We start from the raw sequence: 15,331 nt of genomic DNA, 5'->3' as shown, positions 1-15,331 counted from the left end.
AACTCCTATCAGTTCTTTTGACTCCTACTGTCTTATAACAGAGTGGTTACCAAGATAATGTGAGTAGTATACGGCAGGTCATCTCAACACTCATCTCAAACCACACTAAACAGGTGAGGTTTTTAGGGTTAATGCTCTATCACTCTATGGAAACCTACCTACCTCCCTACCCTAAACTTTAGACCTAAACCTTACCGACAATGTCCTAAAAAGGTTTTTGAGGTTAAAGCCGTTACTTGTGATGTCATTACTGCTCCAATAAGTAAAACAAGCCACATAAAAATAATTTTGCAAAAATGAAGGTACAGTATAGTAATGTTCTAGTAATGTTTACTGAATATGAGACCAGGTTGGGTTTTTCTATCTTTATCTAGGTCTATACTGTATATGACTAGAGTCTCAATCTAACAGTATGTGAGTATACATCATTTTAAACATTTCTTTTGGTGTAAATCTTTTTTAATGTTGGGGAAATTACTTCTTAAATTACATTTTTAATATGATATTTCAAGTCATAGCTAACACATCCTTGTTTTTGTGTGAACTTTACTAGAACACTTCAAGACAAGCGTAGATGTGTTTTTTTTTTTTATCAGAAAAGGCTTCAGCGTACCAAGTATTTGTTTTTTGTGGTCACAGTGTATACATGTGCGTATGCAAGTCATTTAAGGTTTTTTCAGATCTCAAGAGGCCTTATAGTCGTGTGAGGGTGTTAATGTCATGGCAATGTGTGTGTGAGGTGTCAACGTGTCGGATGTGGTGTGTGTGGTAACAGCTGAGTGTCTGTTCTTCCTGATGCGTAGAAGAATCATTGTGTGCTTGCGTGTTAGCGTTTATGTGAATGTTTTTATGTTTTATGTCATTTTTCCTTTCTCTCTCTCTCTCTCTCTCTCTCTCTCACGTTGTCTCTCTCATTCTTTATTTATGCACCTACTGAATTCATTTGTAATGTCCCAACATTTAGCCAAGATGTGGAATGATAAACTATAGCATTCCCAATAAAGAGGAAGTATGGATACTGATGTAGGCTCAAATCTCAATGGACTAACTAAGAAAACACCTTCCTCTGGTTCTGATTTTTAGGGAGAGAGAGAGAGAGAGAGAGAGAGAGAGAGAGAGAGAGAGAGAGAGAGAAAGAGAGAGAGCAAGAGAGAGATTTCTCCCCAATTTGGCATGCCCAATTCCCAATGCTCACTAGGTCCACGTGGTGGCGCAGTTGCTCACCTCAATCTGGGTGGCAGAGGACAAATCTCAGTTGCCTCCGCTTCTGAGACAGTCAGCCCGCGAATCTTATAACGTGGCTTGTTGTGCGAGTTACCGCGGAGACTTAGTGAGTGAGGAGACTCACGCTATTCCCCGCGATCTCCGCTTACAACTCACCACATGCCCCATCAAGAGCAAGAACCACTATTTCATGACCACGAGGAGTGTAACCCATGTGACTCTACCTTCCCTAGCAACTGGGCCAATTTGGTTGCTTAGGAGGCCTGGCTGGAGTCACTCAGCACACCCTGGATTCGAACTCGCGACTCCAGGAGTGGAAGTCAGTGTCATTGCTTGCTGAGCTACCCAGGCCCCTTGGAGCACCTATAATCTAACAATATCACACGAGCAAGTTCTGTCATACTAAATACCACAGGAAGCTTGTCTAATCAGATTAGAGGATCAGAACTAACTGTTGTATACTGAAACATAATACATTTTTCAATCTCCAAATCCATAGGCTACAGCCAAGGGAAGAACCCTATTCAGCAAAGAAATAGAGATCCTCCAGGCACCTATTCAGTTCTCACTTACTCTCTCAAAAAATTAAGTCATTACCCTTACTTAATTGAATTTGAAAAAGCTTTTACAAGCAATTAATTTCATTCTTTCAGATTAAGTCATTTTCATTGAGCCAACATAATTTAGTTAAATTAGGTCAAATCAGTGTACTATCCTCCTGAGACCCCCGTGTGACTTCTGTGTGCATTTTCCATTTCATTGTTTGATTTGTAACTAGTAGCATCTAATAAACAAGTATAAAAAAATAAATAAATAAAAAACATTCTATAGCAAATAGTTTTCCTAGAAACTGATGTCCTCATATGTGGACAGCGGGACAAAGTTGTACAATTTTAAGAAATACTAAGCTATAGAATGTCAGATCAAATAGTTTATTATGTGTCCAGGACTGTAGTTATGTTTTTGAGATGTTATGACGTATATTACAGCTGATTTTCTAGAAATATTAATACATAATTCTGATTAAAAGTAATGGCCAGAATGATCACTGTCAATCATGTTAAAATAAAATGCTGAATTATAAAATTGTGAATCTATTAACTGATTATGGTCCAAACATCCCTTGCAGCCTGAAACTGAACTTTTGGTCGGATTTTAGGAGTGAATGCACTTAGCTGCATTGGAAAGCTATAGGATGCACCCTTGCTCCCTTGCTCCCTATTTAGTGAATGACTTAACCTCCAATGTGCTGTCTGCACTGGTCTCAGAACAGTTTGAAATGCACCTTATTTTCATCCTAACTCCATATAAAGCCTCTGAAAGCAACATTTTTCAGCTTTTGGATGAATCCATTGATTCTCAATGTGAAAATGCAGAGTAAATACAGTATATGGGAAGGCATTTACTAATGCCTTCCTGTATATACACTACACCTTACTGTACAGTGTTAACAAACAAAAATACAACAAAATTTTGATTAAAATGAGCAAAATGACCCACATATTTGTTACTGTGAAAAAAAAAAAAAAAAAAATGAACATGTTTTTGAAACGTCTGTCAGAAAACCACTCCACAGCACTCATCCGAGTACTCCGTGTTTATCAGCGCACCAAAACGCAAAAAAATAAACGAAATATTTAAAGCAGCATATCAAATGAAACTAGAGTTGCTACTCTTTACAACCGAACAGGTTTCAGTGAAAAATTTGAATAGGTTTCTAAACAGAGGCACTTTTGTTGGTGCTGCGCTCATATAAGCAGTTCATGGAAATTGACGCCATGGTGTTTGTTCACGTGAATCTCTGCGTCAGAAGTTTAACCCTTAAATGACTCCTTAGAGTGTCCAGAACAGTATGTAATGGGTTTAAATGAATTTAAATTATGCGTTGCATATAGTAAATCCAAAATAGCAAGTCCTTGCGTAAGGCTGCGTGGTCGCACGAGGCTATAATAGTTTTAACTCAACTTCATTAGGTTAGTAATCTCAACTTAATGTTTCATTTATAATTAATTTTCTTATGTTGGTCCAACTTAATTTATTTTATTTATCATTAGTATATGCCAGATGAACATGTGTATGGACAGTGAAACTGGTGCATTGTCAATATGATAGCAACTGCTAGAGCAAAGCAGCACTCAAATCAAGTATCACTTGAATCTGAAAGTCCATCCTCAACCTAAGCACAAGTTCCAATCTTCACCACAATGGTAACCCCCAAAACTCCGGCCTAACAGACACTCTTTTTATATACCAATATAACAGAATATTAAACATTACCAAATCTCCTCCTATTCTCATTTTGCTCAAAAATGCATAAAACAACACTTCATTTCAACATTTGTTCACCCCATCCAGTCCCATGCAAGGCATGGTGGGAAATGGAAATCCCCTGTCCAGTTTCATCAATGCTACAAAAAGTGTTTATGTAGTCCCAACTCAAATGGATTAAGTAAACTTAAATGTTACAAATTTAATTGGAAAGAATGCAATGAAATCAAGTTGTGAAAAAATATTTCTAGAACTGTGTTGCTTTATTCATTTTAATTAAGTAAACTGAACAACCTGCAAAAATCCTTTGAGTAGTTCCTGCAAGAACTCCAAAGAACTCGGTAACACTTTATTTTACAGTGTCCTTGTTACACATTTTACATTTATTAACTATAGTAATAACAGTCAGTTATGCATAATTACAAGCAACTAACCCTAAAACAAACCATTACCCTAAACCTATAGTAAGTACATGTTGTTAATTATTAATAATCAGTAATCACTTGTGTAATTACACTGTAACAAGGACACTGTAAAATAAAGTTTAACCAAATACTCTTACAATGTCAATATTTCCTTCAGTAACCCCATAATTAGGAAAAGGCTTGAAGGCATTTGAAATATATCTTCAAGTTCCTTGAATACTTTAATTGTATATTTGAGGCTTCTTTAAAGGGTGTCTGGAGGATCTCAAGAGCGTGGCATGAAAGGAACCCCAAATGGTTCCTTGAGTATCTTTTAATATTAACATTATAAGCAACAGCAAAAAAAAAAAAAAAAAAAAAAAAAAAGAGCCTTTATTTTTAACACAGTTATTAATGATGCAACAACCTCTCTGAACAGCTGTTACACACTTTAATTTTATTTTATTTTTTTATGAAACAGTGATTTATCGTAGAACTATGTGACACATTGTGTTATTTTTTTGGTTTTGTCTCAACATGGTGATTTCTGACAAGCAACAAACTGGTTCAGTGAAATGTTTTGGACAGTTAGTAGGCGGAAGCCAGTGTTTAGGCTTTGAGGACTTCAATGCAGACACATTGAATAAACTAATAGTGCTAGAAAAGACAGCAGTCAGATGACTATATGAATGGGAGTCATTTGCAGAACTCTCCCTCTTGTTGAATTGTGAGCAAGTTAGACCACACAAAAAGCAAGACTTTGAAGCTGTATTTTCAAAGGAGAAAATGGCATGGATGACCTATGAGCACTGAGCTTGTGAGGGCCAAGTTTCTTTCACACAAAATGAGGAATAGAAAATGTTATCGAGATGATTCACTATCTTAATATTTCACAGTTATGTTTCAGTATTGCAATATTTCAGTATTAAAACATTCACATTTTTGCTATTAAAGTCTTTGAAACACCTGGTCCTATCGTGTGTGGGTGTGAGAGAGACAGGGGCCAGGCCAACCACCACACCCCATTAAATGCCAGTCTAATGATTAACAGTCGCATTGGTCCTTCTTTCTCCATTGGTCCCCTTACAAATCTACCCATTGCCCTCTAAAGAACTATTCCAGACAATATTCCACACTCATTTATGACTGTAGGCTTCAGAAACAAGAAGTGAAACTAGGTTAAAAACTGCCAAGAATAAAATTATAGGATATGTCATGGCACGCAAGCCTGAAACTCCCTACCAATCGTGATCCAAACACTTCCCGCATTTTGAAACGATTTGTCCCATTCCAACCCCATTACCATTTGAACCGATTTGTTCAACTCTCCACTGCTGCACACATTTGGTCCCTCCAGGCAAACATACTCACAATTGCCCAAGTAAGGTAGCATAGTTATATTTAAAATCAGAAAGAGACAAACAAATGTTTCAGTTCTGAATACAGGTAGTTTGGAGTTTTAGCAACATGTTTTGTCTTCTCTGCTATCCAGACAGTGGCCTTTGGAAATTTCCAGAATACATGCAGTGAAGTTCAGAATTGATGAGCAGCATCACACAGGTCAATATTCAGTTCAGTGAGGGGATCTGGGGTAACTGACCACACAACATACAAACATGTATTCATAGTGTACTGGGTGGCTAAAGTGAACAGGGAAGGCTTTGTCCTTTCACCTGGCTTGAACCCTGCCACCAAAAAGCAGAGTATTGACAGACCTCAATAGGGCTGTTGTCAGTACCTCCTCTATGACCCATTCCAACCCCATTACCATAGGCTGGGAAGCCAGCATAACCCAATTAGCTGTAACTTTTGTCAGGTTTGGGTTTTCTTTCATTCTTTAACTCCTGCCGTTACTGGCACAGCCAGTGGAGATTCCAGAGGAAATTTGGGGTCAGCAGCATAGGATGAGCATATGATGTACAACGCGTGTTTTCGATTCCTCTTTGGGTGACCACAGCAAAAATGTCTAATGCATGGATGTCTAATGGATATCATCTGGTTTTATTCAATCACTTTGGAGTATAGCTAGATAACATCACTATGTAATTTAAAGACCCCATGAAATTGTTCAGTGGGGCATATCGAATGGCTTGGCCCTTTTTTTAACCAATAGGCTTTAGTAAATTTACAGCCATGAACCATGATTTTCTACCCACATTAACTAAACTAAATCTTTCAAACAGTTGCCATGACTGAAATGCAGATCACACCAGTTTGATCACATGCCTCTGAGCTCAGCCTAGTGTATTCTCACTGGTTTGATTGAACGTGCACCAACAATCATGCCACGATCCAAATCACTGAGATCATATTTTTCTGATGGTTGATATGAACATTAACTAAAGCTCCTGACCCATTTCTGCATGATTTTATGCACTGCACTGCTACCACACGATTGGCTGATTAGATAATCGCATGACTGTTGGTGCCAGACGAGCTGGTTCGAGTATTTCTGTAACTGCTGATCTCCTGGGATTTTCACATACAACAGTCTCTAGAATTTACTCAGAATGGTGCCAAAAACAAAAAACATCCAGTGAGGGGCAGTTCTGCAGATGGAAACGTCTTGTTGATGAGAGAGGTCAACAGAGAATGGCCAGACTGGTTTGAACTGACAAAGTCTATGGTAACTCAGATAACAGCTCTGTATAATTGTGGTGAGAAGAATAGCATCTCAGAATGCTATTCTGAGATGTGGGTTGGCGCTGTTTTGGCAGCATGAGGGGGACCTACACAATATTAGGCAGGTAGTTTTAATGTTGTGGCTGATCGGTGTAATTCTTCTGTATAGTAAAATGTTATATTCAGTGTAGTAGAAGTAGTAGTAATAATAATGATAATAATAATATTTGACAACGAAAGTTGTTGTACAGATGTAACAGCATTGAAGATGTGCTGTCCTAATTTAGAGGTGCTCTTCATCAACTGTAAGCCTTTCTACACACCATGGGAGTTTGCCTAGTTTACTCTGGTGAGTGTTTACATCCCGCCACAAGCATGCGTGAATGCAGTGATGCAACAGCTGGCTGATCGCATCACAGACACTGAGCAACAACACCCGGACTCACTTATTATTATTCTGGGAGATTTAAATAAAGCTAACCTCACCCGTGAACTGCCAAAATACAAACAACACATCACATGCCCCACCAGAGAAAGAAATATATTGGATCACTGCTACACAACTGTAAAGGATGCATATCGCTCTGTCCCACATGCAGTTTTAGGACTCTCTGATCACTGTCTGGTTCATCTTCTCCCGACCTACCAGCAGAAACTAAAATCAGCAAAGCCTGTAGTAAGGACTGTAAAGAGATCGACCAATGAAGCAGAGCTGGAACTACAAGTCTGCTTTGACTGCACTGACTGGAGTGTTTTTGAGGCTGCAGTCACAGACCTGGATGAGCTCACAGATACTGTAACATCATATATCAGTTTCTGTGTGGATATGTGCATCCCTACTAGGAAATTTTTATCATTCAGTAATGATAAACCATGGTTTACAGGAAAACTCAGACAGCTTTGTCATTACTAAGAGGATGCTTACAGAAGTGGGGATAAAACATTGTACAACCAGGCCAGGAACACACTTACTAAGGAAATCAGAATGGCTAAAAGAAGCTACTTTGAAAAGCTGAAAAAACAGTTTTCAGCCAACGATCCTGCATATGTGTGGAAAGGCTTAAAAAGCATGTACAACTACAAGACACACCCCCTTTGCTCAGTAGAGAGTCAACTAATGGCTGATGAACTGAATGTGTTTTACTGCAGGTTTGAAAAGCCCAGTCTCACACCCCTCCCCCGCTCTGATCTTCAATTCACACACACGCCAACACCTCCTTGAACCCCTTCCTCCCCCCTCCTGCTACTCAGTCTGCACTTATTATCTGTGACAAAAGACTAGGAAAGCTTCAGGCCCAGACGGTGTTTCACCTGCCTGTCTGAAAGTCTACGCTGACCGGTTCAACAAAAAAACAAAAATCACAGGACTTAATGACTACAGACCTGTCGCTCTCATGTCTGTGGTCATGAAGTCATTTGAGAGACTGGTTTTGACCTACCTGAAGGACATCACTGGACCCCTGCTGGACCCCCTTCAGTTTGCTTACCAAGCAAACAAGTCTGTGGATGATGCTGTCAATATGGGACTGCATTATCTCCTGCAACATCTTGACAGACCTGTGACTTATTCAAGGATCCTATTTGTGGACTTCAGTTCAGCCTTCAATACCATCATGCCTGATCTTCTCTAAACCAAACTGTCCCAGCTCTCCATGCCCACCCCAATCTGTCGATGGATCACCAGCCTTCTGATAGATAGGCAGCAGCTAGTGAGACTGGGGAAACTAACATCTGGGACCCCCACTATTAGCAATGGTGCTCCTCAGGGATGTGTTCTCTCTCCACTGCTCTTCTCCCTGTACACAAATGACTGCACTGCAAAATACCCCACTGTCAAGCTCCTGAAGTTTGTAGAAGACACCACGGTCATCTGCCTCATCCACAACAGTGACATGTCTGCATACAGATGGGAGGTTGATCAGCTGGCCGTCTGGTGCATTCACAATAACCTTGAGCTGAACACGCTCAAAACAGTGGAGATAATAGTGGACTTCAGGAGAAGTCCACCATCCTGAACAGCACCGTGGCAGCAGTGGAGTCATTCAGGTTCCTGGGCTCTACCATCTCTCAGGACATGAAGTGGGACACCCACATAGACTCCATTGTGAAGAAGGATCAGCAGAGGTTGTACATCCTTTGCCAGTTGAGGAAGTTCAACCTGCACAGGAGCTGCTGAGACAGTTCTACTCGGCCGTCATTGAGTCTGTCCTGTGTACATCTATAACTGTCTGGTTTGGTTCAGCCACCAAACTACAAGTGCCCCCCCACCAATTGGGTTTTGGATTGTGCTATGAATTAATTTGATTAGACAAATTTTTAATGATAAATTCTAACTAAACTTTAAAACCTGGAATTCAGAGAAAATAAAATGGAAAACACGGAATTTGGGACAAAATAAAATGGAATTTGGAAAAATAAAATATTAAAAGCTAACACATATGTACTAAAAGTACAAAAGTCTAATTCTTTAAGCTCTGTTCAATAAGCAAATCCAAGAGCAGGAGTGGAATAAAAGGTGACAGAGGGGAGTTGGGTGGAGATTATTAATTAACAACTACAGTAAATTACCATACCTGCGGTCTTCATGGCCACCGCACTGCTTCGCCACTAATTTTTCTTTCACTTCTCTTGTCAGGGAAACAGGATTGACAGGATGTGTTAGGTGCATGGGAGAGGAAGACGTGAGGAGGAAAGGAAGATGGAAAGATTTATGATCAAATCTCTCCGATTACAGATTCTCACCAGTGATTTCCCATAATGCCACAATGTCAATCAGTCATGCTACAGCAAAATACATCAAGAATTTTAAAAGCAATATCGGCCAATCCGAAACACAGCTGTGGTACAAATATGGACAAATCAAAGCTGATATTCAGAAAAACAGCACTCTTGCTGTTATATTGCTTAATTACATCACCAAGCTGGCAGCAAACAACTTGTGCTAATTTACAGCTATGAAAGCTTGATTAGTCAGTGTAGGATAACAGTGTGTTGCTTAACATTTCATATGCCCATTTCTCAAAACTGGAAAGTTTTGAAATCTTTTTTTTTTATTCATTCATTCATTCTGTGTCAGAATGAATGTATAAAAGTTGCTCTAATGAAAAAGTAACAAACCTGTTAGTTCACCTGCAATGGCATAAACAACTTCCAGAAAACTGACTCACACATGTTTTTGTATTTGTGATTTACTTCCTCTTTCTGAGAAGGAAATGAAAAGTTCAGGCTCTAAAGTCATTTTTGTCTCAATTCTGTTAAATACGTGAATATTGTTTTTCCCAGCTGTCCACAGAAGATCTACATCTGATTAAAAAAACCCAAACAAAAGCATCTACTCCTCTTAAGTACATCTCTCTTTCATGCTCTCTCTCTTGGTGCGAATTTAAAGACATGCAGGCCATTTGGCAGGGTTGTTCATTGGGGAAAGGCAGTTTGTCTGCTTTATGGCTGTGCTGACGTCAATGGCATAACTCAAATAGTTAGCAGGGTGCATGCTCCCAACTTTCAAAAGCTGCACCAAAGCAGAGCCAATGCTAAAACCCAAGACAGACTTCCCTCAGAAAACAGTCTCAGCTAACATCTGTTCTTCTCATTGAACACCACTCATCTTAAAAGTTGAGTTAAAAATTATTATTAACTAAAACTTAAACCAAACTAAATGAAAAAATGTCTGTAATCTACAAAATAAATAAATGAATAAAAAATATTAATAAAAACATAATTGGAAAAACTGAATCTTAACTAAAAAAACATTTCCATGACTCCAAAACTAACAAAACTAAAACAAGAATGACTAAAAAGGAAATCAAATTAATATGTTTTTTTTTTTTTTTTTTTTTATAGACAGCACAGTATATAAATGCATTAACTTTGGCAGCCCTAAAATACTAAAACTAAATTGAAGAAAATAGTAAAAAGTAAGGAAAACGTAATGAAATTGAAAAGACAAATTGAAAATAAAACAGAAATAAAAACTAAATAAAAAAATACAAACAATAATAACTCTGCAAATAAGCCAATTATTGACTGTGACTTTACTAGGTCTGGTTTCACTCATTTATTTATTTATTTATTTTTAGATATAAAAGCTCGATTGACAGCAAAAGACATCATCAATAGTGCTTGGTCTTTCCAGCTTTCTCCATCACTTGATAGATCCTCTGGCCAATAATATCTCTGCCTTTTCAACTATGCCCCTTAATCTCTGTGAGTAAAAATAGCAGAGTGTTGTTTGGGGTATAGACCTTTTGCTTCCATTGGCATGACAGACTCTGCCTTGGCTTATGGACTCACTAAAGCCATGCAGATGCAGGCTAATACAGTGCACTGAACTCTCCACAATTACCAGCGACAACATTAAATTGATCAAAGCAACATCAATGGGAGGCAAATGAGTTGATTTGTCAATTTGATGTTTAAGAAAAGGAGTAAACTTATGTTGCTTATTTGTATTGTTCCATTTAGGGGTTTTTAATTTTTTAATCCATTTAATGAGTATTCTTGCCACACCTGAATACATGTGCAACACTGACGCAGTTTGAAGTCTGTTAGGTTGTTTAATGTCCATTTAGAGAGACTGTTGTTCTCCCAGGTTGACTCTTGCTAACACAAAAATTAGCAGGTCAGTGTTGGTAACAAATGCCATGATTCAGGCCAACTCTAGACTTGCCAATACAACTACAAGTTTGTCAAAAAAGAGATACGTATTCCTAAAATAAATTCATCATTTTATAATGCAGTCCTTCATACATGCTGTTTCTAAAAGAAATAAGTCTTTAATGTATGCGTAGCTTTGAAATAAATATGCATATAATATCCTGATAGATGGGCGAGAGAGGCACCTGGAAAGTCCATTATTTTTATTATTAATGTTCATCGCCAAAATTAAGTGTTGACACTTCCACTTCTGTACTGATAAATGGACACACATTTTTTTTATGCAAATATGAATCAAATTTGTGCCTTCTTGCTCACTGTAATATCTGTACTATTCACTACACATTATACATTACATACATTTTAAATAGTAAAATGTACATGTTATAGCCTATATTTATATTCAGTGTTAAGTTACACAAAAAAAGTAATTCACTACAAATGACTAATTACTACTCTAAAATTTAAATCAGATTACTGACTTTAATAATTACTTCATTTGAAAGGTAATCACATTACTAATTACTTTTAAGTTACTTTAAAAAATACTTTTCACAGAATTCAAAATGTCTATAGTATATTTTCTCCTTGTTCATTGACTCGTTAGGGGAAGCAGTCCTTTCCGCTGTCACACAATGTGAATAGATATACATATTAACATAATTCATGTTTTAAAGGTATTCTACTTCTATAATATCTTTTGAAGAGTTATCTGTAACCCAAGTACAGTAATTAAAATTAACTTATTTGAAAGTCAGTAACTGTAGTCTGTTTACAAGAACTTAAAAAGTAATGTGCTACATTACTTTTTGTACTATAAGTTAAGTGAATGACAGTAATAAATTACTTTGTAATAAGATAACACCCAACACTGTTTATATTACATATTAAATCGGTCCCACTTTATATTAGGTGTCTTTAACTACTACGTACTTAAGCATTTGATACTATGTACTTGTAATGTAAATATGTGTTGTTGCATTATACTTACATTTAAAGTACCTGTATTTAATTACATTTGTAGTTACACTGTTAACCTTACCTCTAACCCTAAACCTTAACCCTTACCCTAAAACCTAACTCTAACCCCAACCCTAAAGGCCCTGAAGTTCTTCTTTATTCTTCGTTCAGGGATAAAAAGAAGTTCTAAACAGCCGAGCAAAGGTGTACTGTTTGCGAACATTAAGACACCCGCCACACCGCTGTGGGAGGCATTTAGTGGAGCATTTAAATATGACGATGCTCAGTAAAGCCTTAACTAATGTGACATTAAAATGTGTTATCAATGACTTTATGCCTCATTCTGCGAGTAGAATTCACATGAGATCAGTAAAAGAAGCTGTTTTAACCACTCGATGATGATTTAAAGTAATACATATAAAGTAGAAAATGTTTAATTTGACTTATTTAGATTGTGAATTAATGGCGCTAATGTGCTAAAACGCTATATGTGGCCATAATATGCATAGATTACATTCTGTTATTGTAATTTATGATGACACTGATATTACAGCAAAGATAGGTTTATAAAAGAGTGTTACTGTTCAGAATAAAGACAAAAGAATGGTGATAGTGATGAATTGTAATGGTGAATTGAGCAGATGAGTGAATGGCTTTCGCTGCAGATGGCACATGAGTGAATGGGCACTTGAGAGTATTTAAGCAGATTTGATTCCTTTTGTAGACTAATAAATAAAAAAATTTAAAAAATGCCGGTGTGTTTACTGACTGAAAAATGTAAACAAAGTAGTAGGTGGAGCTTCAGGTCACAACTACTGATGATGTGGACCAATGGCAGCAAGACGGTGTTTAGCAGCCAATTAGACGTTTTTTCTGAAAGTTCGCCAAGGCGAGCTGTTATGAACCACCGAAACAAATGCAAAAACACCTTCTTTTTGGGCAGATTTTGTTCTAAATGACGTCATACCCGTTCGTTCTTCGATTTCATATGAAGTATATTTCTGGGCCTTCAAGGGATAATTCACCCAGAAATTACAAATCTCTGATAATTTTTCTCTCCCCTCATAACTGAAAATTCTGTCATCATTTACTTACGCTCATGCTGTTCCAAACGATATATGAGTTTATTTATTCTGTCAAACACAAAAGGAAATGTTAGCCTCAGTTTCCATTCCCATAAATTGCATCTTTTTTCCATACTGTACTATGAAATTGAATGAGGCTAACATTCTGCCATCTCCTTTTGTGTTCCATGGAAGAAAGAAAGTAATATGGGCTTGGAACAACATAAGGATAAGCAAATGATGATAGACTTTTATGGTAAGCTATCCCTTTAAACTTTGATAAGTCCAACAATTTTTGCAAAAAGACACACCCCTTGCTGGAGACCAGAGGTGTTTGAAAATATTATTGATGATGTCACACCGTCTCTAGGGGTCTTGAGTGTATAAACATGGTGCAGTGCTGGGATCTGAAGCCAGTTTGGCACACAGCAGTGGACCAGGGGCTTTGGGAAGAGAGTGTGGCATTCCACACTTTCACACACAGAATCAATACACACTCTAGACATCAGTCAAGCAGTGGGGCTGTGATGACATGTACACATATCACACACACACGTGCACACATCAGTAAAGCCAGCTAGTGGTCAAATACTGCAGACAAATGCAGTTACGGTCACGTAGACATACACAAGCAGCGTACACAAAAGCCTAAGAGAAATGGGCCCAGACATACAGGCAGCTGCTTGCCTGCACAGCTTTGAGGCCCTTACTGGGTTAGGATGTGGTGTACTTAAATATCACTGACCCATCATGGTCTTCAAGCCTCAAAGGCTTCCATTCTGTTCACGTTTTCCCACTTTATTGCCAAACCCTGCCGGTTTGGGTGGGCTGTTGCTACAGCCGTTGCTATGGTATCAGAGTCAGAGGTAGATGATGAATGGAAATGAATTGACCAGTGGTAGTGGGATGTTTTCAGACAGTGGTTTCTCCCAAGCCCAGTTCACAGTGTACAATTTTGGCCAAGATTTTCCTGTCTGAAACAAATTTCAAAAACCATAAACAATTTCTTTCATCATTGATTGTTTTGATGGGTTAGTGTGACATGCTCACAGACTAGTTATTAATTGCCTTTGCAATGAATTGTAGCCTCAAACATAGTTTTGACAGCTTCAGACATTTTGGGTTGCAGATGTTAAGTCTTAGCTAAGATATAGACAGTCTGATATTAACCTCACCGCTGATGTTGCACAGTCTACCTTGGCATTTTTATAGGGGTCATATTGTCCAATCTGACAAGCAATGATTGAAAAAGGCAGCATTTCTGATCCATGCAGAACTGCTTCATCTCGGCCACATTTTTAGGATGTCTGGTGTAAATGGCTCTCTTGAGGTCATTCTACAGCATCTCTCTTGGGTTAAGGTCTGGGCTCTGATTGGGCCACTCCAAAAGGTGGATTTTCTTTTTTTGAAGCCATTCTGTAGTGGATTTACTTTGGTGTTTAGGGTCATTGCCCTGCTGCATCACCCAACTTCTACTGAGCTTTAACTGGTGCACAGCCACTCTGACATTATTCTGTAGGATATCTTGATATACTTGGGAATTCACTTTTACCTTGATGGTGGAAAGTGGTCCAGGCATCGAAGCAGCAAAGTAGCCCCAAATCATGATGCTCCCTACAACGTACTTCACCGTTTGGATGATGTTTTCATGTTGGTTTGAGGTGCCCTATTTATGCCATATGTAGTGCTCCGTGTTCTTCCCAAATGATTCAACATTAGTTTCATCAGTCCTCAAAACATTTTCCCAGTAGTGTTGTGGAGTGTCAAGGTGGTGTTTGGCAAACTTCAAGCATGCAGCAATGTTTTTGTTAGAAATCAGCAGCTTCCTTTGTGGTGTCCTGCCATGGACACCATGTCTGTTTAATGTTTTCCGTATAGTAGGCTAATGAACAAAGATGTTAACCAGTTCCCATGATTCCTTCAAGTCTTTAGCTATCACTGTAGGGTACTTTTTTTTTTTTACCTCACTGAGCATTCTGCGGTGTGCCCTTTGAGTCAATTTGGTTGAACAGTTACTTCTAGGGAGAGTAGCCACAGTACCAAATCATCTCCATTTATATACAATTTGTCACACTGTGGACAGATAAATATCTAAGCTCTTCGAGATAACTTTGCAACTCTTTCAAGCTTTAT

General features: G+C 38.1%; 1 protein-coding gene across 4 annotated transcripts in view; it reads right to left on the bottom strand.

The window, feature by feature from the left end:
- The window catches only part of pde4ba (phosphodiesterase 4B, cAMP-specific a), a 293,954-nt gene that overhangs the window by 29,040 nt on the left and 249,583 nt on the right, over positions 1-15,331 (bottom strand). Inside the window, exon 1 of one of the 4 annotated variants that reach the window (XM_051707193.1) lies at positions 13,944-13,962. The exons of the other annotated variants lie outside the window; for them this stretch is intronic. Within the exon in view, the coding sequence (XP_051563153.1) occupies positions 13,944-13,950 (7 nt within the window). The 5' untranslated portion in view covers positions 13,951-13,962. Of the gene's footprint in view, positions 1-13,943; positions 13,963-15,331 lie in introns of those variants that run through there. 4 annotated transcript variants of the gene reach the window in all.

This window comes from Myxocyprinus asiaticus, chromosome 9 (genome assembly GCF_019703515.2).
Source record: "Myxocyprinus asiaticus isolate MX2 ecotype Aquarium Trade chromosome 9, UBuf_Myxa_2, whole genome shotgun sequence".
Taxonomy (NCBI): Eukaryota; Metazoa; Chordata; class Actinopteri; order Cypriniformes; family Catostomidae; genus Myxocyprinus; species Myxocyprinus asiaticus.
Note: the sequence above shows the minus strand (reverse complement) of the source record. Positions and strands in the feature narration are given on the sequence as shown.